Genomic DNA, 26745 nt, shown 5'->3' on the forward strand with positions numbered 1-26745 from the left:
CAACGTCAGACAGACGTTCTCCTCCTCGACGTGCCGCCTGTCCTGTGTCAGGATATTGCCTACGTATCATACAAGACCAAAATAATTGTAATAATAATAATAATAAAATGAAAAAAAAGAAGAAACCAACAGGAATCTCTGGAAAAAAAAAACCCTGCAATGTAAATTTAAATATATATAATTACCTTTATTTGTATATATATATTTATATTTAGATATATATATATATAGCTGTTACAATTTAAATATATGATGTTCTCTTTTCTACAACCGAAGAATAAATTTAAATAAGGAAGCTAATTTTTCTCCCTCTCTCTCTCTCTCTCTCTCTCTCTCTCTCTCCATTTCAATTCTCCATTCACCCAACACGTTAAGTGCATGATGTCGTGTGAGAAGACTAACAAAAACATTTTTTTTTTTTCTTTTTGAGGTTGAGGGAGTGATATTACAGCAGCAGTAACAACACACAGGGACCGAAAAAATACAACAGAGGAGGAGCGATGTTATAAAAAAAAAAATGAGAGAAAAAAGAAAGAAGAAGAAGAAAAAAAGGCTGGTGGTGGGAGTGAGGGTGGCTTGGTGAGGGCTTTAATGATGGAGGATGACACACACAGACAAGGCAGTCGAGGGGTTAAGTGACGATGGTGTGAGGAACGTGAGGAGAACAGAAGAGGAGGTGAACCATGTTGACATCAGCAAAGAAAGAAAAAAAATATCCTAAGCCGCTTTCAACAATAACCAATAATTCCAGGTCACGCACTCGCTCAGCCACACCAGTTGGTGGCGTCTCTGACCCTGGGTCTGTGGTTTCCACCGCTACCACCTGAAGCCATGACGAAGGAAAAAAAAATGACATATATATATATATATATATTGAAAGAAAAATACATCGGAGGAAACAGAGAAACAAAGGTGTGGCGTCGTCGTCGTCTTTCGTTTCACTTCAAAAAGTCCTCGTGGCTCCTGGGTTTTCTCCTCCCGTCCCGTCATGCTTTTCCATAGTGTCAAAAGAAGTGGCGAGGAAATGTGTCTTATACTTTCAATAAGCACCACGTTGGAAAAAAAAAAACAAACAAAGAGAGGCCGGAAGGAAAGAAAAAACACAACGTTTGCTACATTATTTCTGCCAACTTGCATGTCTGGTGGCCACGCCCCCCTACGAAAAAAAAATAAAAAATACCCCCCCCCCGCCCCCCGAAGGCGCAAGTTTGCCATGGTGAAGCATTTGTCAAGCCAGGCTGAGGTTTTTTTTTCCCCCACAAAATGATGAAAAAAGGAAAAAAAAAGATGGAAAACTGGACCTCAATCTGACAGGCGACGGCTATTAATCTCTACGCTAACTGGTATCGGGGGGGGTTCGGGGTCATGGGGGAGGGGCTCTGCGGCGAGCCGACCGTGGCGGAGGAGCTGTCCGTTTTTTGTGCTTGGTGGGGTTTTTTTTTTTCCTTCTCTCTTCTCTTCTCTCTTCCCCCTCCTGGTGGCTCAGCTGAAGAACTGCTCCAGCTCCTCCTCCATGTTCACCTCGGGCACCGTCTGCTCCGGCTCGCGCTCGCCGCCGCCGCGGCCGTGTGCCGACCCCCCCGCGCCGCCCGACCCCCCCGCCCCGGCCCCGCCGGCCGCCCCCGACGAGGCGAACCACGGGTGCAGCAGGACCTCCCGCGACGTGAGGCGCTCGGTGGGCTCGCGGCGCAGCAGCGAGCGGATCAGGCACTTGGCCCGGGGCGTGAGCGCGTCGGGCACGTTGAAGTGGCCGCGGCGGATCTTGCTGAAGAGCGAGCCGGGCTCCACGTCGTGGAAGGGGTAGCGGCCCACCAGGATGGTGTAGAGCATGACGCCCAGGCTCCACACGTCGGCCGCCTTGCCCGAGTAGCTGCCGCTGGCGTTGAGGATCTCGGGGCTGACGTAGGCCGGGCAGCCGTGTTTGTCGGAGAGCGAGTCGTCACGGCCGTCCAGGATGTAGGTGTCCTCCAGGCTCTCCAGCTTCACCACGCTCCTGCAGGCCGGGGACACACGGGAAGAAGAAGGGAGACTGGTTGAGCACGACTCCTTTGCTGGCTGCACAGCCAAGAACAACAACGGGGGGTCATAAAGGCTGCACAGAAGATCATTGGCTGCCCCCCCGCACCCCTGGCCTCTTTGGAGGCAATGCAAACTCTGGTGGGTTTAGCAGAGCCAGGAGGATCCGGGCTGACCCATCGCACCCCGGCTGGAGTATCAGCAGCTGGACACATAGTTTTGTTGAGGTAGATTATTATTTATTTTACAGTCCACCTCATACGCCAGTTATGTCGATGGGCCTCTTGAGCGTGTGAGTGTGTGGTGTGTGTGCATCCTAACAGTTTCCTGATTCTCTGTTGAACTTGTTATTCCTAATTGTGTTGTATTCATAATCTTAAGACTTTTTTTTAATTGCACTCTGGGGAGAAAGCCCGACCAATTTTGTTGTAGCCACCTGTTGCATCGACAAGAAAGGATTTTTTTTTTTTTATTTGCGAATATATATATGTGTATTTTGAAAACCGTCCACGACGCCGCAACCCAATCAAAACAGCTCCACGACCCACTTTTGGGTCGTGACCCACCAGTTGAGAAACGCTGAGCAAGTTTATTAAGATCATGGTAAATCACAGGACATTGATTTTAGGCACAAAAACGTGTTGTTGTTCTTTTTGTAACCTGCTACAATACAAAACAATTTCATTATTTAAGAATAGTAAAATAATTCTCCTTTCACTGCACACAAGAATTTAACGTAATAGAAATCCCGACAATGTCACCGAGGCAAACAAGGGACGGCGTTTTAAGAGAAGGTCTAGAAGAGAAACTGCAACTAAAGTATGGATCTCATCACCCAGCTATCGACCCGATACCAACACTGACTCTGGTATCAGTGTTTCGATCGATGGGCCCGGCCCTACCGAGCAGGACAAACTTCCTGCTGTCGGAGATGAGAGGAAGTTTCCTTATCACTCCTCAACAACTGAGGCGAAAAAACTCTGGCATGCGAGCTGGGTCTTCCGGAGGACCTGCACCGCTAAAGCGGAACTAAATTAAGGCCGACAGCGAGCGATCGTCTTCGATTAAAGGCACTGAGCCGCTTCGCTCAGTTGAATTAAGGCCAACGCGGAGCCCAGAGCACACACACGCGTGCACACACACAAAGATCCTACTCCTCCCAAAAAAATAAAAAATAAAAAAATACTCATTTGCTCTGCCAGATCCCCCACAACAGCAGCCGTAAGACCCTCGGCAGCCCATAATGACGTTGCTGATTGTTGTTGTTAAGGAGGCGAGGAAGACAAAGGGAAATTTTTCCACTCGCGTGCGTGCGTGCTAGGCGCCGCCATCTGTGTGTGAGGTCCGGGACACATGGCGCGAGAGACGGAAAGGCCGGAGGTGTGATCGTATCACCCGGGAGGCGGTGATGACAGAAGCAAAGAAAAAAGAAAAAAGGTCTGTGCTGGGAAGCAAAATATGACAATAGAAGGCTTCTATCACGGGAGTGACAACGCCCCCGGCCAGGTGCTGGCTCCGCCCCCTGAGACCACCTGGTTTCTGTCCTCTTCCACGTCCAGACACACGTCCAAGGTCCAGTTTTAAAAAAAAAATCGGATAGGGTGCAATTAGGGATGCAAATTATTGATTGATTCGTTAATCATTAGTCGACTGACCCATATCGATCGATTAACAATTAATTGATAAGCAGCAATCTATCTGAGAACCCTGAAATAATGTTGAGGGTCCGATGTGACCCATTTTTACATTAGAGAACAGTAAAAACAAGTTGTTTAAAAGTAACTTCTTGTAGGTATATAATGACCGTCATAGTATCTACAGGTGAATTGCTCTTTCCTGCCACTACACTGTTGTAATGATATTAACTACCCGTGTAAAAAAAACTTTCAATGAATTGTGACTAATTGAATTTAATCGATAAAATTCTTAAATTCCTAAATTCCTTAATCGATAATCGATTAATTGTTTACATCCCTGGTGCTAATGTCCCATGAGCTTGACTGAGAGCTGTTTGAATAGCTGCGTGGGGCCTGTCGTCGAGGCCGACCTTTGACGCCTCCGCCTCCCCCTCTCGTCGCTCTTCACGCAAACTTCCATTTAGTCAAAGGACGAGAAGCAGCCGACAGCCCCGCACCGGGAAGCGCAGCCAGCCAGCCAGCCAGCCAGCCAGCCAGCCAGCCCACCCGCCCACTAGCGGAAGGTTCAGTCCGGACTGAAAGAGGTTAAGAGGATTTATGACTGCGCATGTTATACAGTCCATCACTTGTGGGGGAAAAAAAAAAGAATCACCTGTTATCAATCATTAAATGGAAGCGGTGTGGGAGGGGGGGGGGGTGTGGGAGGGCTCCAGGGCCATCTGGTGAAACAGTCAAGGTCGGCGAACGCTCGCTGACGACAGGTCGCGGCTCAACTTCCCCCTCTCGCAGGGTTATCTGCAGGCCATGACGTAACGCTGCCAGATAACAGCGGCGGCAGCAGATATTAAGTTTCGGCGCGGTGCGACTTTAATGACGGGAGGCTTCGGGATCGTCTCCCTCATATCCAGGTGGGCGGTCAGAGTCGGGACTGCGGGGAGGTTGAGGCGGAACAGTACATCGACTTTTTTTATTTGATTTGATTTTTACAAAGAAAAAGGGGCACCACTGAGGAAACAGACGCCGGAATTTTAAACTTGTAGTAGTGGAAAAACGCCACCAGGGGTCAGCAGACGTGTTGTGGAAAATCCATGGATTTCTCCTGCTGATCTAAACGGAGGTGCAGCATCAGTCAGGCCCAGTTCCCGGTTCAATCCCCCCCCCCCAATCAAGTCAACAGGTGCAAAAACGTGCCGTGCACGCCGTGTGTGTGTTTTGCGTGCGTGTCAACACACTGCAGACACAACTTGTCCACTTAAGTAACGTGTGCAGACAAAAATAAAGCTGTATGCTTTGAATTTAAGGCATCCTAATCCATCAGATTACACCAGCGCAGAGACTTTGCCCCCCCCCCCGAGTGCCAAAACAGAGAAGTGACGCGCAGCCGCAACCCGCAGATAGGACGTGACTCACCTCTCCTCGTTCCTGAAGACAAACTTCCTCAATTTGAGGTCGCGGAGCACCAGTCCATTGTCGTGGCAGTGCGCCACGGCCGAGGCTATCTGATAGAAGAGCCTCGCCGCCTCCTCCTCCCGCAGCTTCTTGCAGGTGCGCACGAACGAGTGCATGTCCCCATAGCTCCTCTCGAAGAACACGTAGGCCCGGGTCTCCCCGAGCAGGATCTCCAGGATCTGGTTGATGTGCTGGTGCTGGCCCAAGGCAAAGTAGGCCACCAGGGACTCCTGGTACCGGGCGATGTCGAACACCTGCGGCCACAAGAGAGAGGGAGAGAGAGAGAGAGAGAGAGAGAGAGAGAGAGAGAGAGAGAGCGTTTGAAAAAAATAAATAAAAATTGTACCTTTGAAATGCATTGTGAAGGCAAGAGCGACAAACTGGGACAAGCTGTTCTATATTCAGGCGAGGAGCCGAGGCCCTGCATGACACCTGTGTTTACCGGCTGCCAGCGAGGGGAGTAAGGTTGCACAGACACTAATAGCTTTGTGTTGGCGAACAGTATGGAATTGTACTGCAGCTCGGGGGATGCGGTGTCTCTTTTTGTTTCCATAGTAACGCCCGGTCCGCTCCACTCGCGCCGCATAGAAACGCAACCTCCCGACACTCCAAAGACTCGGAGGGTGCAACCGCGACGGGCCAAGCTAGCGCGACCCCTGACAGCGGAGATCGATTGGACGCGGCGTCGAAGCCGGCGGCCGGCGCTCCGAGGTCAAGCAGGTCTGCGCTAAAGGTTCCGCCGATCTGCCACGAAACAAACCTACCAAACCTGAGCCCACTGGGAGGGGCGGCGGGGGTTATTAGATTGGTCACATCTCGAGCACCACGGGGGCCATGCATGAAACTACTGTTTCGATACATTGAGCCACTTGAGCCTGCTTAAAGCCTGGAATGCACCTCTGGGATAACCCCGCCGCCCTTTCTAATCACATGAAAGTCAGTTGCGGACCAGAGAGGGCAGTGGGGGAGGGGCGCGGGTGTTCTTGAAACATCAGCGTGGTTTCGTCACCGTGTCAGGGTCGGGGCTCGGAGTCAATGTCAAAACAGCTGGCTGAGTGACTGTGTGTGTGTGTGTGTGTGTGTGTGTGTGTGTGAGGTCCCTCGTCCCCACCTCGAAAGAGTGCAAACGTGTACAATCTGGGCCAAGAGGTGCAGGGCGATCGTGCACCTCAATCCATAAAATGCACGCCTCTGGGGTGGGAGAAAAGACACACACACACGCACACGCACAAGCACACGCACACAGCACGATTTATTGTGAGTGCACCGTGCAAAGGGGAGGCTCGGGTGAGCGGGGAGAGAGTGTGCACGGTTACTCACTCCTTTGTCAGTGTTACATCATGCAACCCAAACCACGCAAGCTCCTCTCATTCACATTTTCCATTAGGGCCGCCGTGCCAGCTCGCCGTTAACGATTGAGGCAATTACCGCGGAGGGGAGAGGGGGGGGGGGGGGGGGGGGGGGGGGGGAGAAAAAAAAAAAGTTGAATGGCGCGGACTCACGGAAATAGCCCTAGCCATTGATGTCATCCGAGCACGAGCCTTTTACAGTATAGGGAGAGGTGGTGGTGGGGGGGGTTGACATTTTAAAAGGTGCACAAAGTGGATGCCTCACAATTTCGCCTCGAAATGCCCCCCCCCCCCCTTTATAACCGTGCATGCAAAACGCATAGAAATGAAATTAAAGACAGAAATGCAACGACGACTACTGCCGTGCGCGGTACCGACCTTACACACCAGCTCCTCGCCGCTGTGCAGGTGTGCGGCTCTGAAAACGTGGTCTCCCTCCAGCGGCTCCAACAAAAGGTAGTCCCCGATGCGGGAGATACAGTGCGACGAGTCCGGGGTCTCCGGCGGGCTGGGCGAGCCGAGGTTGGGGCTGAAGCTCTGGTTCGACTCGGTGCTCCTCAGGCAAGACAACTCGTCGAAGTCGTGCGATTTGTGCCGCGATCTGCCATAACGTGTGTGAATGTTAATTGGATTTGACCTCTGTATGTTCATGAGGGAAAGGTGTTGGCGATGACTCCACAAAAGCGCGAGGTGGATCTTGCTTCCTTCCTTCCTTCGCTCCCTCCTGGTTCCTTCCCCGGGTGCGGAGCTCTGCGCAACTGTATATTGCTACAGGGAGGGAAGAATCTCACTAGAGGGGGATGAAACAAAACAGCGGTGGAGGGGTTGGGGGGGGAGATGAATCAAACCGAGCTAATGCAGGACCCCTTCTTCTTTTTTTTTTTGTTTTACCCCCCCAAGTGGAAGATCCGTTTGCAGCCTGTGCACAACAAAAGACGAGGCTTGTGTGACTGTTTGCAGAGTTCAATTCTTCATTTGCTCCCCTTTGTTTTCCATACAAAAAAAAAAGGAGAAAAAAAACAGGGGGGGGGGAAGGTTTAACCCGAGGCGAGAACGATGCAGTCACTGATCCCAGTTCGATTGAAAAAGCAGTTGCACAGACCGGCTGCGATTGTTTGATATTTTTCTTCTTCTTCTTCTTCTTCTTCTTTCGTGCACAAGGTGCAGCAGAGAGGACGAAAAAAATATATTTACACACACACACACACACACACCGGAGGGGAAGAGAAGGTTGCTTTCAATGAATGAACGGTGCTAAATCGAAGCACGGCTTGTCTGCTGGCTTATCCCACCGGTAAAGGGGAAGAAGGGAGCAAAAAAAAAAAAAAGAGAGAGAGAGAGAAAAGAACCCGGTCCTGGCACGTTTCATAAAACGGAAACAATTTGTCGGACACCGTGGTGGCACCAGTGGTGGGGAAGGAGGGGGGGGTTGTAAAGAGGTGGAAGCGGTGGACAAAAATAAATATAGAAAACAAAAAAACCTTGGAAGCTTGAAATAGCTACGGAAATAAATACTCGGCAGAAAATGACGGCAAGCAGGTGCAGAGCTAACCAGTTAGCTTCACGGGCTAACTAGTAGCAGGTCAGTGCACGGCCTTGTTCCCGGGGAGCAGAATATCCGTGCACGGCGGCTGTCATGACATAAAAGAGAGGAAACCCCGTCCGCTTCGGAGGAAGAGGAGAAGAAATGGAGGAGGTGGGGGGAAACGCAAAAACGAAAACGCAAAACCGTAGCTAAGCAGCTCTGTTGTGCTGAGGGAGTCCAGTCCAGTTCTGTTTGGTTCGGGTCCGGGTTCCGGTCCAGTAGGGTAGCTTGAGCGCCGGGTTGTCCTGAAATCGTCTGCCCGCTGGGGACGCGAGAGGAAGGGACGGCCGGCTGACTTTCCCAGGCCTTATCCCTCGAATTCAGCAGCAGGACATCCTCTCTCTCCCCCCGTGTTTGCAAGGGCTGTGCTTCTCTTACGTGGCTGGAGGAGGAGGAGGTGGTGGTGACGACGGCGGCGGCGGTGGAGGAGGAGGGGGGGGGGGGGAGAAGGAGGAAACTAGTCCAGTCAGTGGTGGTGGTGGTGGAGGAGGAGGAGAGGAGAGGCCGGGCCGAGCTGCGCTGCGCTGCTCACACCGACGACTGCGCTCACTCACTGCGCCAGTACGGGGCGCAAAGGGTGAGAGAGAGAGAGAGAGAGAGAGAGAGAGAGAGAGAGAGAGAGAGAGAGAGAGCGGTGGGCGGAGCCACTTCCACGCCGCACGTGCACGCGCAAAGCCCGCCCATCCCCTGCCCCCCTGACGTCATCCACACATCCAAGAGCCCATTGGCTCATCGCACTGCCCTGCCCACTCCTGTGCTTGGAGGGTGTGTGTGTGTGTGTGTGTGTTTGTGGACCGTGGACATGTCAAGTTGTGACGACAGCCTCGTCCTGGCCCCGCCCCCTGCCCATCTAAATGCATGGCACGCCGGTAATTAGGGGGGAGGAGGGGTGGAGCTACTGTACGTGCTGTGTTGGTGGAGAGAAAAAAAAAGTGTTTCCTCCCTGAAATGTCATTCAAGGGAAAGTGAGGGAGGGGGAGGGGGGAATCCCTCCTCCCACCCACCTCCTTCCCTCCCCCCTCCCCCCTCCCCTCTCCTCCCTCCTTCCTCCCTCCCAGCAAGCGCCACACACATGCACATATGTATGTAAACGTGTTGTGCGTCAAGGAAGAAAGAATGAAGAATCAGTGAGATGCAGTAATTCACTGGGATATTTTCATTCCGTTTGCGCCCCTCGAAGGGCCCCAGCGTGTGACAATAAAGAAAAATAGAAAACAAATATCGCACATCACATGATGGTATCGTGTAAAACCTGTTTTTTTGTTTTTCACATTCCAGTTTCTGCTTCCTTGGGGGCGGTGGGTGTCGCCGCAGCTAATCACACACAATCAATTCGCACTGCTGTTGCACGTCATGTGCACATCTCCTGACGCAAAGAAAAAAAAAACCTTAGTTTTAGAATTTAAGCTGATACAAAGAGCGGCTCTGCCAGGTGTGTGTGTGTGTGTGTGTGTGGCGTGGCGTGGGGTGGGGGGGGGGTGAGTCTTCCACGTACTGATTCCATGAAACTCCTCATACAGTTTTGATGCCTTCAGTGAGAAACTGCAATATCAAATGAGAATGAAAGAAAAGACATTGTATTCATAGGGCGTGTCCAAACTTTTGATTGGTCGTGTAAGTTAGTCTATTCAAATTTATAATAATTCACTGTATAAACAACACAATTTATCTTTGTACATCTACAGTCATATTTACATTTACCGTATATAAATAGCTGGTTTTCCTCTGATTGTACGAAGCGCTTTGAGACGCCAAAAGAAACAAAATAAATACAAATGAGAGTTGACTGATTGATTGATTCGTCGAAAAGTGCGGAAGAGGCAGCATCATCGGTGCCTATCGTGACATCACGAGGGGCTCTGACACAGTGCCATAACGGGCGCTGAAAGCACAATGAGCGCAAAGCCAAAGCGAGGCAACGTGAGAAACTCGGTGACAGGATGTTGAAAGGCGGATAAAGGAAGGGCTTGGGGCCGCTAAGACGTTTAAGCATGCGCTGACATTATATCATTAGTTTAAGCTCCATACGTACGCTTATGCGCTTATGCATTTCCAATGTTTGAGCGAGTTCTTAGCTGGGCAACGGCGGCGCCGGGAACTATAGTGCACGTACTTGTGGTCGTGCTGTTTTTTTTTTCTTTTTTTTTTTTTTTCATCCTCGAAGCCGTTAGAGAGTCGTGTCATACGTTGCTAAGAAGAAAGATGAAAGAAGTTCTTTTATTTCTTTTTTTTTTTTTTTTTTTCTTTTCCATTGTTCTTGCCCAAACACTCTGCAGCTGGACTGGCACTGGCAGACACTGACTGAAGTGTTTCCATTTAACCTTTCGGTGCCGGCAGCCGTGCACGAGCCTGCGTGCACGCACGTACGAGCACCATTCTAATCTATGCTGCCTTTTTCTTTCTGTCTTTGTTTCTTCGCCTGAATAAAACCCCCGCAAACATGGAACTGCACTTTTGTTTTGCACACACACACACACACACACACACACACACACACACACACACACACACACACGCACGCACAGAGACACACACAGGGCCTCTCATCTCGGGGAGAACGCTGCTTCACGCTGGCAGAATGCGGCTGCACCCACATGTTTTTATTATCCCACTTCTGAGAGGCGTGTTACGCCGCTGTCTGCTCCTGGGTTGTTTCTCTGCAACCACTTTGTTTTCTAACACTGCAGGACATTCAACCCTCCGAGCAAGAGCACTGCCATTGTCTCACCTATTAGAGCAGAGAAAAGAAAAACAAGCAAAAAAAAAAAAGCAACAGCAACAGCAACAGCAACACGTGGACATGTGACAAAACCTTGCAGGTTACAAAAACACACGGACGTGCACGAACCCCCCGGTGCAAGTTCTGCTCTCCGAGGCTGCGTTCCCGGGCTCTGCGCGACCTTTTGACCTCCAAAACAGGGATTCTGCTAAGCTTCCGCCGCAGCTGTGCATGAATCCCCTCGGCAATAATCCCCAAAGATACCTTTTTTTTTGCCCCCCCCCCATTTCCCTAATACGCTGTGTGACTCATTTCCAGCTGAGAGAAATCCAGTCCGAGCTCATCTGCCTCCCTTGAGCAGCTGGCTTCTGCGACCACGTTGGGATGTTTCCGAGCGAGTGCGTAGCTCAGTCGGTTGTGGCTGAGCATCTCCCCGTCTGCAGAGAGTTGGAATTGTGTCCCAAAAGTGCAAAATTCCCCCCCCAAAAAAACTCTTGCAACTCTTCAATTTGTGCTCGCTACACTCCGACACAAACATAGCGCTAGCAGGGAGCTAAAAGCTAGCATTTTGTCTTCAGACTGTAAACAGAGGGCTACTCAATATGGTGTTTTCTGAAGAGGTTTTGTAGCGATATATATGAGTATATGTGGTTTTATGTATAATATATGAGATAATTACTAGATGCATTTCCATTACAGTTTTTGGTAAAATAAAAGCGATATTTGTAAAATTTCGACAAAGTAAAAAAAAGTTTTAGAAGTTTACGTTTCCATGATCAGTTTTTTATTGCAGTATTTAAGCTTTGTGCAATTCTAGGGGTGATGGAAACGCAGCTAATGTTGCAGATTTGAAAATTGGGATGTTACAAGACCTAGGATTTCATTCATTCGTTCATTTTTGGAATTTCCTACATTTTCTATTAGATATTTTCTGAAATACAGATTTTCAAGGATTAGAAATTCCACATGGGGTTGGGCAGGAATCACACACCAGGGCTTTTTCCAGTAGTTTTCCAGTGGGAAAAATATGCAAAAGAGAGCGGAACCGCAGAGAGCCGACCTTTTACCAGCATCACGTGGAGACTCAGAAGAGAAGCTCCCGCTGACTCCGTTGAGAATTTAGTAGCGTTATAGCCATGGGCCCGAGGGCCTGAACGTCGGCCGGGAAAGTCAATCACGCACCGGCAGTTCAGATGCAGAGGCATATGGAATGAGATCATTCAGCGAGAGGAGATGATGTGTGTGTGCGTGTGTGTGGGAGAGCTTGAGAGGCCCAGCCGCAGAAGGTTGGAAGCGGGAGAACGTGACGGAGTCCGAAAACAGAAGTCGGAGGGCTAAAAGTGACGGCACCGAGAACTGTTGGGAATCAGCAGCTGGTCCGTCCGGAAGCAGGACGAGACGATCGGAAGCCGATTGGACAGAAACGTGTGGGAGCGAGCGGCACCGAAAATAAAGGCAAAAACGTGACAGACGCTGACAAGCTGTCCTCTCGCTTCTGTTCCGCTCCCACAGATTTGGGCTTTGTTGTTGTTTACTCGTGAGAATTCTAAAAAAAAAAAAAATCTCTCACGATGCTCATTCCTTTTACGAGCCAGAGTGAGCGCTTCAGTTCCGGGCAACAGCTGCAGCGGCTCTCATTTTCAAGTGCGTGGAGGAAAAAAAAACAAGTTATTTCGGTGCCATGTGCCACATTCTGCTCTGCAGGGCACTTTGGGACTCAAGGCCTGATTTTTTTATTTTTATTTTTAAATGCAAAATGGTGATGGAGGACAGAGGGGGAGGAGCCGAGGGAGAGTGGGAGGGGGGGATAACATTTGGCTCCCCGTGTGGGGGACGTTTTTCAATTTTTCACCCCTTCATTTTCCAAAAGAAGCCGACTGGTCACGCAGCAGTCGCATCTATAAACAGCAGCATCATAAATTCTTGAGGTTTCCGTCTTTTCATGGTTTTGGACTGAAAGTGTTCCACAACTGAAAAAAAACAAACATCCCATTACCGCTGTTTTCTAACTATAATTTGTGTCCCCAGTCTGTCAGTGAGTGTAAAGCAAGTGCACCAACAGTGGAACAACAGAAAAATACAAAATAAAAGCAACCCGGCTTCATCAAGCACATTTTCTGTTGTCTTCTTTTTGTCACCAAGACACTAGCTATGTTTCCAATACCACTAGAATTGCACATAACCTAAATATCGCAATAAAAAACTGGTCAGAGGTATGAGGTGGTTTTTCCAGACGTATCCATATCGAGGTATATCGCAAAAGTGTCATGGAAACACTTTTTTCGCATTTACACGTCAGCGGACGTGATGTAAGGGGTCATGTGACCTGTTCACTTCAAGTGAAAAAGAAACTGTAATGGAAACACAGCTAGTAATGATATTACGGCTCTATCACACGCTACTGTAAATAGTTTGCGGACTTCCTTAAGAGAAGCAAAATGTCAACCGAAAGGCGTCATTTCATGCTGAGGCATCTCTGTCTTTGCAGAATTAAGACAAATGACGCATAGAACGTCCCAGACAGTGCGGCTCCAGCGCCGGACTCAATAACTCACATCCCTCATCCGCATTCTGTCCACTCCGGGGCAGCGCAGGAAGTGCAAAACTTAACTTAATGTACAAATTGCCTGGAAGAGGAAGAGCAAGAGATGAAAGCATCCTGTCAGCGTTGGGGGGGTCAAACCAAGGTCGTAATTCAGCAAAACGAATAAACACCGGCGTCTAACGGCGTTTTCTGCCTCGTTACATCAGACGACATCAAAACTAACGCATCACGTGCCGGCGGACGAGGCCGAAGGGGGGGTTGGTGGTAGAGGTGGAGGGAGGGGTCGAGCATCCAGAGGAAGGAGGTGTTTACATCAGCGAGACATTCTACTGAGTGATGGGTCAGGCGGCTGCAGAGGGGAAGGATCTCCACCAACCCCGGCCTCAGAACGCTCTCTCTCTCTTTCTCCCCCCTCATGGAGTCAGACAGCTGAGCGAGGACTTGTGGCGGCGGTGACTCACCCCGCTCATAAGTGGAGGGGTTAATAATAGTCGTACGTCAGATCCAGAATCAGGGCTCTCGGAGACTTCCACAGGGCCGAGGGCCTCGTTGTCTCGTGTCTTCCTCCTGTGTAAGCGCAGGCGGCACCTGCACGGATCAGGGCCCAGGCATCGCGGGGATTTAAAAATAAATAAAAAAAACATTTCCAAGCATGTGAGAGTTTTAGTGGAAAGAAGAGACTGATTCAGACTTGGAATTTAAGGAGTGATGAGTCATCCGAGCCGCCGCACAGTTTGCAGGGGAGTCGGACAGACTGAGCAAAAAATAACCCGGTGAGGGTAGAAGTTTGGAGAATAGGAGTGAAAATGTGAGTTTGAGGCTGAAAATAGAACCTTAAAAGTCCAAAATCTGAATGGACGAAATCAGTGTTTCTCAAAGTGGGTGGCATGGTGGGGCGTGACAGAGAAAGTTTGAGAACCACTGCCCTAATACCAGCTAACCCTAACCCTAACCCTAATTCCAGCCTTATTGCTAACCCTAATGCCATGCAAGTCTATGGGGTCAAAAGTCAACTTTGTCCTAGAGACACGGGACCACTTGCAGGTTCATCGGGATCCCTCAAGACACAGCCACGTCAAATTTGGGGCTTCTAGCCCATGAGGAACCCGGAAACCCTAACCCTAATTCCAGCTAACCCTAACCCTAACCCTAATTCCAGCCTTATTGCTAACCCTAATGCCATGCAAGTCTATGGGGTCAAAAGTCAACTTTGTCCTAGAGACATGGGACCACTTGCAGGTTCATCGGGATCCCTCAAGACACAGCCACGTCACATTTGGGGCTTCTAGCATGAAAAATGTTCTTCCTCCAAGGTGGGGCGTGACAGAGAAAGTTTCAGAACCACTGGACTAAATGGACATGAAAGGCCCATATGACTTCCAAATATTGCATATTCAATGTTGACTTGACATATTTTTTACACTAACATGCATCAAAATGCATGGAAATGACAAAAATCCTCAGTTAACTTTTTTGCATGAAAGAATGGCATGCCAAAACACACAGTTCCAAAAATCAGCACTTTCATGATGTTACAAAGGGCACCATCATCGTTCTTTCAGGTTTAGTGGCCAACAGCTTGCAGCCTGTCTTTTCACAGCTGCAGGAGGCTGTAAACAGAGGGCTAAACATGCCCTTTTCTGGAGATGTCCTCAGGTTTGTGTTTTGGTGACTAATTGTGTGACGATGCTTCACTTTAAACAAATGTCTCAATAAAAGTCTAACACCAGAGTTATTTAAGTATCCAAACACTCTCTTGCTTTTCACTGATGCGAAATTGCGGAAAAACATCTGATAAACTGTTGCGGCGAATTGCATTTCAGATGTTTCCAGAGAAATTGTTAGCAATGTAATCATGATGAAACAGCTTCAGTCCTAAAACAGAAGCGCGAGTGCAGTGTTGTAATTGGACCCCGGTTTATCTGGTGGATTTCCATCTTTGTTGGGCGAGAAAGACGGAACTGATCTATTTTTTTCTTTGTTTTTCGTTCCGCTGCAGCAGATTATTAATCATCTGTTATCATTTTCTCGCTGTCGTCGACAGGAACAACGGGCACGTCTGTGGGGGTCGCAGCAGGTGAATCGCACATATTCAGCAGGTTCAGAGTCTCAAAGATAAACAAATATTGTGTCATTCGCATGTGATTCACCGTGAAATGCATCAAGCTGCCTTCAGTCAAGACCTGCGATGCAGATTAACGCAAGTTTCCGACGTGACAGCCGACCGTGACGGCATTTCTGGTCTTGCTGAAAGAAGACTCACGTCATCAGAGGTTCTTAATGGTGTTTTTGTTCATTTTCTGAGTGATTCAGACCTCGTATGGCTGTAAAACCATGAGAGCACATTGTCCTTGTCTGGCCTCTGAATGAGCGCGCGCACACGCGTGCACAGACACACACACACAGGCACACACAAACAGAAGCTAAAACACACACAAACACAAAAATCACAGCAGTTAACGCAACATTGGAGCCGCTGCCATGGCAACCTGTTCCCATCCCCCAAGGAATATTATACAGAGCCGCAAACATAAACACAAAATAAAATACACACAAAAAAACACTGAACCGACACACTCACACACGCACACACACATTCAAATACACACAAGGGTCGCTGTGCTTGGGACTCTTGGGAAGGCAGCCTCCTCTGCACTGCTACGGGGTTTATGTGCAAGACTCGGCCTTAAAGGTGCATTTCACGCCCGCTTCGAGTGAAGAATCATCGCTGGGTGTCGTCATAACGTGCTTTGCTTTGGCCACACTATGCAACAAAGTGTGTCCGCGGGACTCTGCCATGATGGCCCACTTCCATCATCCGGAGCGAATCGGCGAGTTTAATCAGAGGAGGACGAGGAGGATTCTGAAGCAATGTGGCCTGTTTGGAGGGGGATAAATGTCATTGAGCGCTGGTTGAAGGCCAATCAGATTGATTTTTATCTGACTGAAGATATGTAAACATGACTAATGTGTCTTTTTGTCTCAATCAATCAATCAATCAAGGCTGCCGTTAAATTCAGAGTTCAGACCGCCCCCTACTGTTACTGGGGAGCCACTGTGTCAAAATGGGAATCTAGGCCGGGGCCAGATTGAGAACTGCAGAAATCAGATAAACCCATGCATGATTTTGTTATAAAATCGGGGTGGGGGGTGGGTTGGATAGGAATCCGTGACCTTCTCGGCAGCCTAGGAGATGATTGTGTCATCTGCGTATCGTGGCATCTGTTTTCTTCTTTCCATCATGAAAAAAATGAATAAATGAAATAAACGGTATCAACGTTGCATCCTCTTCATCACTGAGCAAGATTCCTGTCTCCAGCATTTACAAAATCCACCCTGGGAATGTCAGCATCGCATTTATCTTCATGCATGTCACGCAAAAGAGAGCGATCAAATATAGAGCTTCGATCTTCCTCTGCTTCTTTTGCTTCTTCTTCTTCTTCAAGTCATTATGTAGACATACAAATAACAAGAGTGGTTTCCTTTGCTTCTCGCCATCAAAACCTTGACTTCCTGCAGAGCTGCTGCATCGGTCGGTCAAGATGTGCTGCATTTGTTTCGGTCGCCCTTGACTAAATGTTGCCAAGGGATGATAACACAGTGGATCACAAACAAAGGGTAAAGTTGTTCGATGGTTTTGAGATCTAATCAGCATGATTCTCATGGTTTTATTTTTTTTTTCCTTCTCCTTCTCAGAACAGGACGGCTCTTTGAGCAAGACACCTCTGCAAGCGAAGCAAAGATCAGGAGGAGATAAGGCTGACGATGGGAGCGGCCCCGCTGCCAACTTCTCACTGTAACGTCTTAGCTAGCTTTAGCTTTCTGCTGACAAGGAGGGTCTGCACTTCAGTGCTGACCTCACGGTCAGTGTATGTGTGTGTGTGTGTGTGTACGTGTGTATGTAAGGGGAAAGTTTTGCCGTTGTTCAGGAAGGACCTTGTTTGAAGGTCCCACGGTGAAGCTATTTTCAGACGTCCAGCCATAAAGCCACTCACTGATAGACTTATTTAAGACTTAAACCCTTTAGTGTCAATAGGGGATATGAGAAGAGAATTTTCTTCCGTGAGAAGTTAAGGTTCCTCACCCAAGGATTTTTTTTTCCTATATAGTGATTTTTGTCAAGTACGAAAAGAAAGTAATCAGAAAATATGAAGACATCAACTTCACATTTGAACCTTTCAGACATTAGTCACAGTTCTCACTTGTCAAAATATATCGGTACAATGACACAAATGTGTAATGTCTGGAAGTTACTGTCTGGAAGTTACTGTCCAAAGTGAATTTTGTCCACAATGCGGGACCTTGATTGTCCCCCCTTGTGGATCTTCAGCAGTACATTGTATGGCACTCGCAGCCTTGATGCTACACTGCACTTAAGGTTGCAGGAATGCTAATGCATTTAAATTCATATAAATAATAAAGAACTCGTCCTCCTCATTGTGTTATCTGGCCCCACATTTCCATTTTCAGTGGAATTCATTTTTCCTCTAAAAATCTAATTACTCCTCCTTGCTTTGCCTTCACCTACCACCCACCCACCCACACACACACACAAACACAAACGCACAGTATAAACAAGTACCACAAGCGTGATGTAATTATTGCAGCCTTGGAAAAAATCTACACAGATCCTGCTGTGAAACAGGCCACAAATTGGAAACAACCTCGTAACATAATTAAGAACAACGGCTGAAAAAAAAAGGCAGAATGTAGATGCATATCTTCACGTCCCAGTGTTTTATAATGAAGCAAACTGCAGTGTGTGTGTGTGTGTGTGTGTGTGTGTGTGTGTGTGTGTGTGCACTGAGCCAAACTCGTGCCCCCTTCCGGAATCAACTCCAGGAAACGTAACGGGCGTCGTTTTCCACCAGATTCCCTCGTCAGATTGAACCGCGAGCGGCCGACGTCGGTATTCATCCCGCTGCCGATCCACACTCCTTCCCTGTCATGAGCCGCATCTTGTTTCTTTTTATTATTTGATAAAACAAACATCAGGAAATTTGTTTTTTCCCCCTCCTCTAACGATTTTTCTGAGACGACCATGGAGATGAAGCTGATCGGTGTCGACGGGCAGCATTTATCAGAGTCGGGGCGATAACAGGAACTCCGCTCAAACGATAATTGCGAAGATCACTACTCTAAGAACGGTGATTCGTGGTACGAGATAAGACCAGATCAGCCTTTCCTTTTTTTTTTTTTATTTTTTGTATTTTTTAAATCTGCTTTGGGTTTTGTTTTTTTTTATCTTTTGTGGTAAAAGAAGAGAAAAGCCCGTCAACATTACCGCTGCACGATATATATTCTTCCTCCTTCGCCCCGGCGCCCTCCTATCAGATGCTGCACACATTGTTTGTCTGTCACCGAGGTGTCGCTGCGTAAATTACTTTCGGTGGTCGGATCCGGTATGTGTTATTACTCCGAACAGATGGCTCGGCGCGAACGAAACCCGCGTAATATGTCGAGGCGACCCCTCCCAACATCAGATGTAATAACTGTCAGAGAAACGGGCCAGCGTGTCAAAAGACAAAGCAATCTCCTCTCACGCCGATAACGTGGTGGCACTTTTTTCGAGGTGCGACGACAAACGACAGAAAAAATATCAGATATTACACGGCGGGCGGGCGGGCGAGCGGGCGTAATAATCCGGTCGCCTTGTCTTCGTTCCGGCAGATGGTGGAGCTGCGATAGCGCCAACGTGCGTTACGGCGGAGACCTGAAGATTCATCGCAGGATATCTGTGGCACATCGCCGCACTTTGACTTATGGAAAGATGCCCCGAAAAGAGAAGCAGAGTAATTCGGAAAGTAAGGAGACTCGATATTAATACTTGCATTTTTGTTTGTCCAAACCATTCTTTAGACTCTCTACGCACTCAGCGGCCTAGAAAAGCAGCACATTTAGCCCTCTGTTTGCAGCGCAGCGTCGCCTTTCTGCTAAAACCGCTTCTTTGCTGCACCTTCCGCATGTTTCCGAAGAAGGACAGACAGAAAAACTAACTGGTGGAGGAACACGCACCAGGCTGGAATTGGAAGGGCAGTGAAGTAGACACGCCATTTGTGACATCACAGAGGGGCTTGCATCCAGAACTGATCGATTTAGGACACACTTTACCAGGAGAGGAGCAAGTAGAGGGCTTACAAGTCTGGGATCTTCTCATCTCTGGCTAGTTCACAGACACAGTTGGTCGCTGGAAAACTGTAAAATCTGTATTTTCTTCCATTGAGAAAAAGAAAAGCGCTGTTTTCTGTTTCTCTTGTTGCACATTAAGACTTTGAAATTCCACTGTGGAAACCCTTCCCTCTCCCCTCACCACTCCTTCTGCCTCTGTGTCAATGAATGTGACTCAGGCTTCCAGTGCAGTGAGTGAATGGCTGCTGTCTGCTCGCCGCATGGCCCGATGCCACGGCTCTAATTTAAGCCCCAGGCCTGCTGTCAGGGAGAGGAAGGGAGGGGAGGGGAGGGGAGGGGAGGGGAGGGGGTTGAGTTGTTGGGTGTGGAGAAGTGCAGGTCTGCAGGGCTGCTGGGCCCCGCCCCGCACCCCACCCCCAGAGGGGGCTGGGGGGAACCGATGGCTGCTAAGCTCATCAGCGCATCGGTGAGTCATCGGAGGCGGCCGGCCGCTTCCTGAGGCCGCTTCCGGAGACACTCGGCTGCTGCTCCTCCGGCTGCTCCTGCTCTCTATTAGACACAGCAAATCATAACAAGGTCGCAGCTTTTCCAATACACAACGAAACACAACACAACCCAACCCAACACAACACAACGCACTCAAGGCAGAATTAGCGCCGGTATGCACTCTTGGATCCAGACTCTCAGTAGTTTGCACAGTCACTGCAGCCAAAGTTTGCCTGTGCGTGTTTATGTGACGGCAATCTGTGTGTGTGTGTGTGTGTGTGTGTGTGTGTGTGTGCGCGCAAGTCTGTTAAGCAACAATTTCCATATCCGTCTAACTCTCAAAGGTCAGCGGCTCTCAGGCGAGCCAGCAGTGGGCCGATGGCGGTTGGCTGAACGTGCATCTGATTCCACTTGGGCTGGTTTCAGTTTCAGAGCCTCCCACCTTCCTGTCTCCATCTCAATAATCACTCCTACAGGTTTTCTCTTTTCTTTTCATTTTTGTTTTTTGCAAGTCAATTTGAAAAGCCGGGGGGGGGGGGGAGCGAGATGACTTCTCGTTCACGGCCGAACGAATATGACGGTGGGGCGTCCGCGGCGTCGAGGAAACGGCTCGCGGCTCGTGAACCCGCCGACACCGTTTTGCTTCCAAAATTTTCCTCCGCCGCAACTCTTCCCCTCCTCCATCCCTTCATCTCGACAAGATGACGGCACGTACGGACCGCTGCGGCTCAGGGCTCTTCCACTCAGGGCTTTTTTTATTTTTCATTGCAGGTCTCATCTCAGTAGCTTTCATCATTTCTTCCACAATTTTTCTCCTGTCGTGTCAATAAAGGACTCCGATTCAGATTGAGATTCAATCTGCGGCAGACTGATTCAGAACAATGATTCATAACAGAAGACTCACAACCAGCCGCCACCGTCGGAAGACCAGGAAGTGGATCACTGGCGAACGCCGCCGATTGTCTTATTTCCACGTTGGCGTGGAGATTAAAAATTAAAAAAAAGAAACCCACGACCACGGCTCGGAGTGCGCCGCCAGCCCCAGCCGAGGGGTCAGCGTGCCCTCGCCACCGCTGCCAAGTGTGTAAACGCTGCCCGTGTTCTGTGGTGAGAACGCTAAAAGCCGTTATTATCTCTGTGTAAACAGCGCGACTGCGTCGGCCGAGGTCGTGTTGACATGTCAACTCCTGCGATGCGCCACGAGAACGCATCTGGTGTTTTTTTTCTTTCGGCAGGAATGTTTTACCATGCATAACAATGTGAAGGTTGGAAGGGAGGAGGGGCACGCAGATTAAAAACAACAAAAAAAAAAACAACAACTGCGTTCTCACTGAGCGTACGACGAAGGCCACGTGAAGCTCGAATACATTTGCATCTGGGTTGTTTTTCACACTGTTTGGAGGCCCTGAAGCGTGTGAGATGGTTTTTGCGGAGCTCCGCCCGACTCCTCTCAGCAGCAGCAGCAGCAGCAGCAGCAGCAGCAGCAGCAGCACTTCACCTCGCAGCGCTGCCTGGATCAACATCAAGTCGTCTTTCCATCGCTTTTTGAAAAGGGATTTCCTCCTGTGGTTTAGTCTCGCTGTCAAGAGAGCACACACACGCATATACACACACACACACACATACGCTGGTATTGCCGGCTTTGTGAGGACTTTACACTAGCGCTCACACATTTTCCATTCTCCTTTGAGGCGTGCAAACCTAAAGCTCGCTTTAGGTTCAACCTTCACCTTCACCCGAGGCAAACCTCACTTCGAACCTCCACTAAACTGGAGCTAAACTGAAAGAGGAAAACGTCCATCGAGGAATAAAACGGCAAGCACACACACGTACACAGAGTGGGAACACACATCATGCCAACATGCTCTCGACACACTTTGCCGTAACGTTTTTTTTTGTTTTGTTTTTTTTTTGCATGCGAGACGGAACCAGAGAGACTCTTCAAACACGCAGTGCGGAGCCGTGCTCAAGTTCTCTCCTGCACTCGAAGCGCAACAGGAAGCCCCGGCACTGAGGCGGTGACTCAGTGCCTCGCTGGTGATTTAGACTCGGAGCGGCGAGAGAAGGAGAGCCTGGTGACTCAGAGTTTCCACTGCACTGCGCTCTCTCACCACTCTCCTGCTGCAAACTTTGCATGCATGTGCAGGTGCGCGCTAACGTATAGCGCGCGCTGCTCTGGGCTCAGGGGAGTGAGCAGGGCTGATCACAGCGCAAGCCCTCCTCTCTTTATTCCCCCAAACCCGTCTACACAACACGCCGTGCGCTTTATTTATGCTCGCCGTTTGCAAAGAGGGAGCCCTCGGCGGTGGCAGCGGCAGCAGCTAGCACGGGGACGCCAGGACGAGGCGTCGTGGGAACTCGCCGAGCCAGCGGCGGCGAAAAAAGAGAGAAATCTTTTCTTTTTGCCGGTTAAAAAAGAAAAAGAAAAAGAAGCCCCTCAGAGCTGCAGCGGCGGCGGCGGCTTTCATGCTCCGACCCCATCATGTGACAACGCTATCAGAACGTTCAATGAATCCTCAAGTGTGCCTGCACAACAAGCCACTTCAAAGGCCCATCAGCGCTTTTTTTTCTCTTTTTTTTCACTCGCTGAGAGTTCTTGGCTCGCACTTCAAACGCGGATCCCTCCAACTTTTGCAATAGATGAAAAGGACAGGATTTCTTTTTTTTACCTAGGGAAAATACCCCCCTCCCCCAGTCCCCACACACACACACACCTTTTAAAAATCAAGCCTTTGATACGGCCGGGGAGAGGAGCCAAATGAGGCCGGTCATTATACGAGAGCAGGTACGTCCACGAGTACAAACAAGACCTCGGCGACAGAAAGAACCGAGTCCGTCGGCTGTGACGGACTCGAGTCACGTTTGAGGTAATTTTTCTATATATTTTTTTCCTTCCTCCCAACCATCCTGTAATTATGGAAGCCACGCGCCGGGCCTGGTGGTCTGGCGTCTGCCGAGTCACATGGTTTCCTGTCAGGCAGGTCACGCGGCTCCTTACTGGAAGACAGGAAGCGCTGGTGCGCGGCTCGTCTCACATGCCTCACATGTCGTCTCCCCGGGAAGAGGATGCTGTCGGGCTCTTTAATAATGCATTAGCAGACGGACGGACGGACGGATGGAGGAGGAGGTGGGGGGGGGGTTGCATAGAAGCTTGTCTGCTAATGGTTGTCAGGGGGTGAGATGGAGGAAAAGACCAGTGTGTTCCCATTCATCACCACATGGATCCAGACTCGCGGTCGAGCAGCAGGAAGTCCCGGGAAGTCGCTGCTGGACTCAGACCAGCGGAGATGACGGTCGATGAGTACAATACTGCAAAACATCCATCCATTCAGCTTCTATGCCTGCTTCCTCCTGCACTCAGGGTTGCAGAGGTCTCCTGGAGGTCCGCCTCTCCCAGCTGTCACAAGGCGAAGGCAGGGTGACACCCTGGACAAGTCGCCAGTTCATCGCAGGGCCTCATAGAAAGACAAACAGCCATCTCACACACACTCACACCTACTGACAATTTAGAGTTCCCAATTCACCGCACATGTTTTTGGATTGTGCGAGGAAGCCGGAGAACCCGGAGAGAACCCACACAGACACAAGCAGATCATGCAAACTCCTCACAAAAAGTTTTGTTTTTCCTCCTGATTTCCACTCCAGAACCTGTTTTTTGCACCTCCCCCCCTTTAGTCCCGCCCAGCTGTCAACCCCCCCGCCCCCCCCCCCCCCCACTCTCCCCTGTCTCCCCAAGTTCTGATGTAAAAGTCCTGCAGCTTACCTCAGACCCCTGAGCGCGGCAGCCTGCTGCTGTCTCGCTACGTCTTCCTCCTGTTGTGGCTGTGATCACAACATGATGCAAGGAGGGGCGGTGAGCGGGAAACATGTGGCTGGTGGCTCTGGTGGTGGTGGTGGTGGTGGGGGGCAGCAGAGTGGAGAAGAAGTGGTACCTGACCTGCTCACCCTCAATCGTCAACTTACTTCCAGTGAAAGTTTGACTCATGTTGGTCACGGCCCCCGGACAGGATGCGGAGCGCATCACCTGCACCGAGGCGACGAGGTCCCGTGATGCCGAAGGAAACATGGTGATGAGCGACGGCCCGGCAGCTTCACTCTGAGACCAGAAGTCTGTTGGGTTTCATTCAAATTGGGAATATTGAATTGAAAGCCTTTCTTCATCGTCGTTGTGACTTTTCAGAACACCGAAATTCAGAGAGTAACTCCACTGGGTACCAAAAAAAAAAAATCAAAATCAAAAGTACACAGTAAAATACAATCATTTAAAATGCTACAGTCTGAAGTTCAGGATTTAAAGTGCGACAGTTGGTGCGACATGCTGGAGCTAATGTTGGCGCTAGCCGACGCATTAATCACATCTTATGTCTCATTACAGGGTCCCGGACTCGACTTTGGAACGGCAAATCGATTTCCTTCTTGGAAGTCACGGCGGATTTGCTTCTCCGAGTCGGACGGACGGACGGCCGAGCAAAAGATAGAAACCGCCGCTCGCTCGCTACTTCAGGGGGAGGGAGGTTAAACAGATTCCCTCCCCGCTAATTTAATTCCTCCTCGGCCGTGGAAATTGAGAGGGCGCAGGCGCGCAGGCGCGGCGCACGTGCGCCAACGTGCACGGCTGCAAGTATTAGCATTTGGCGGCGGCACCAGAGAGGTTGTTGGAGGGGGGGCCGGGAGAGATGGAGGGATGGGGGAGTGAGGGGGGGTGAAATTAAAATGCCATCCTTGCGTTTGTGCCTTCCTGCCATTGTCTCACATTGCACCAATAAACACCCAATAATGCGCTTTTTTACAAGGGTGAGTTTGCAGAGTCGCGACGTTTCCTGTTTTTAATGCGGCTTCTTGAGGAGCTGCGGCAAAACTGGCAGCGACGATTTAAATCTGTTTCCTTTTTAAGTCCATGTGTGCAGCTGGTTCCACTGAGGTCTCAAGTCTATCAACGACAAGCGCTGCTTGTAAGTGTCTTCAGTCGCCCTCAGAAATCAGGGAGCAAACAAAGCTTTCTTCTTAGGGCGCAAAAAGCAACACAGGAAGTGGCTGCTGCGAGCTCTCCTTGAGAAGAAGGAAAAGCAGGGAGTAGCATTAAGGGTTGTCGCTAAAGAGATTAGCATTGTTTGGATGTTTTCAGTCTGCTTGGGGTTTTTTTTTACGGTGAAGATTTCTAAGGCGATGCAACTCGGGCGGATGTTGCTAGGCAGATTAGGTAGCGAGCTTCACAATGAGGGTCTGGATCAGGGGTCACCAGCGGACACCAAGTCACCCCCAAAGACCACATGAGTAGCCCGCAGGGCTGTTCTAAAAATAGCACAGCTCGGTGAGCTGCGTCAAAAATGTAATTTTATCCAACCGTATCCAACATTATGTCATTATTGATAAATTATTACGAGAACTCAATAACGTGATCATTGTCTTCACATAGTATCATTCATTTTTTTTTTTTTTCCCACTGTAGGCTAACTGAGAAAATCTGTTATTTCAGAAGAGTGTCCTAAACAGATTTGTATGACTCAGTACCCATGCAGTAGCTCTCAGGTTCAAAAAGGTTATGGACACCTGGTTTGGATGAATTTGTATCGTGCCAGTTGTTGAAAAAAAGAGTTGATGCGTGTTCACATTTGCTAATCCTGAGAGGATGTGGAGACTCTGATGGGCAGATGGACCAGATGAGTCCAGAGCCAACCAGCACCAACACACACGTGCACGTTACGAATTCATGCAAACCGACAGAAACAGTTGGAGGTAACCCTGGAGCATGTGTGTGTGTGTGGAGTTCGTCAGCTCTACTTAATGAGTGTGTGTTTGCCAGATGGATGTAGTAAAATAAAATTCAGCTGCTGATATTAATAGTATTTTGTTTTCTGTGTGTCTTTTTTCCATTTCAGAGGGAACAGTTCCTGAGGTATTCGCACGGCAACGCCAGGCTTTCAGCGTGAGGGCGGCCTTTTCTTTATTACACAAATTCATTGTTTCTAAGGTCGGCTCCAGCGGCGGCTGAGCGATTAAACACGAGTGAAAATCATAAATGAACTGCACAGTGGGGGGAGGAGAAGCCTCCGTCACGACAGAGAGGGAAAAAAAAAACTAATTTGTTGTGAATATGAAACTTATTAAATTCAGAGTTGTGATCCGCTTTGCATATTCTCTGCTAATTACGCCGAGAGTGGGGGGGGGGGGGTTGAAGGAGTTCCAGGAGGGGGAGGGGGCAGAAACTGCTCTTCTCTTGCACGTTTGAGAGAGCGAGAAAAAGAGAGTAAAGGAGCGCGGCGAGGAGACAAAGAGGAGCGAGACGGAGAGGAGATTAAACTGCTGATGGCCTCCTTAATGAGATTGTCGTCAAATATTCCAACCAGCCCCCCCTTCCCCCAGCAAAAATGCGTTTTTAGCCCCCGGATGAACTGATTAATCACTTTTTAATCTGGAGGCTGGGTGAATAATTCACCGCCACTCCGACGTCGTCTTCTGAAGGTGCACTTTCAAACTCATCTGGTCTCGTTTTTTTCTCAGATTCAAGCATTAACCAGAGGGGGCAGCGGCGAGGCCAAACGTCCGATTTCCCTTCCGCGATGACATGCGAGGCGAGTGCTGCATTGCAGTAAACGATGGCTGATGGCCAAGAATTGACGGCATTTTCTCCAAACTGCTGAGAAAAAGAACTGCCTTCCAAACATTAAATCCATCACTCAGACGCTGTCCGGCTCTCGGCTGCCTCCACATCGCTGCTTTTCATGGGAAAAACCAGCGCAAGACTGAAAGTTGACGAGGAGCCTCCAGTGCGCTTTGGATTTTCGACGCCGTCCCCGAAGGACTTGGCAGCCGCGAGCGCCGTGCATCAT

General features: G+C 49.4%; 1 protein-coding gene across 1 annotated transcript; it reads right to left on the reverse strand.

The window, feature by feature from the left end:
- Nucleotides 1-310: 310 nt before the first annotated feature.
- On the reverse strand, nt 311-8613 carry trib2 (tribbles pseudokinase 2). The gene is made up of 3 exons (XM_076044656.1): nt 6830-8613; nt 5064-5356; nt 311-1993 (listed from the first exon to the last, which is right to left on the reverse strand). The coding sequence occupies exons 1-3, from the start codon at nt 7100-7102 to the stop codon at nt 1483-1485; spliced, it is 1077 nt and encodes a 358-aa protein (XP_075900771.1). The 5' UTR covers nt 7103-8613; the 3' UTR covers nt 311-1482.
- Nucleotides 8614-26745: the final 18132 nt, after the last annotated feature.

The sequence above is a fragment of the Nelusetta ayraudi genome, unplaced genomic scaffold (assembly GCF_046127955.1).
Source record: "Nelusetta ayraudi isolate G7.1 ecotype Tasmania unplaced genomic scaffold, CSIRO-AGI_Nayr_v1 ptg000082l, whole genome shotgun sequence".
Classification (NCBI taxonomy): Eukaryota; Metazoa; Chordata; class Actinopteri; order Tetraodontiformes; family Monacanthidae; genus Nelusetta; species Nelusetta ayraudi.

Coding starts and splice junctions, on each gene's coding strand:
- trib2 (XM_076044656.1), bottom strand. CDS start 7,102: ATGAACATACAGAGGTCAAATCCAATTAACATTCACACACGTTATGGC. Junction 5,357..6,829: donor GCGAGGAGCTGGTGTGTAAG/GTCGGTACCGCG, acceptor TTGTGGCCGCAG/GTGTTCGACATCGCCCGGTA. Junction 1,994..5,063: donor GTCTTCAGGAACGAGGAGAG/GTGAGTCACGTC, acceptor CCCGGCCTGCAG/GAGCGTGGTGAAGCTGGAGA.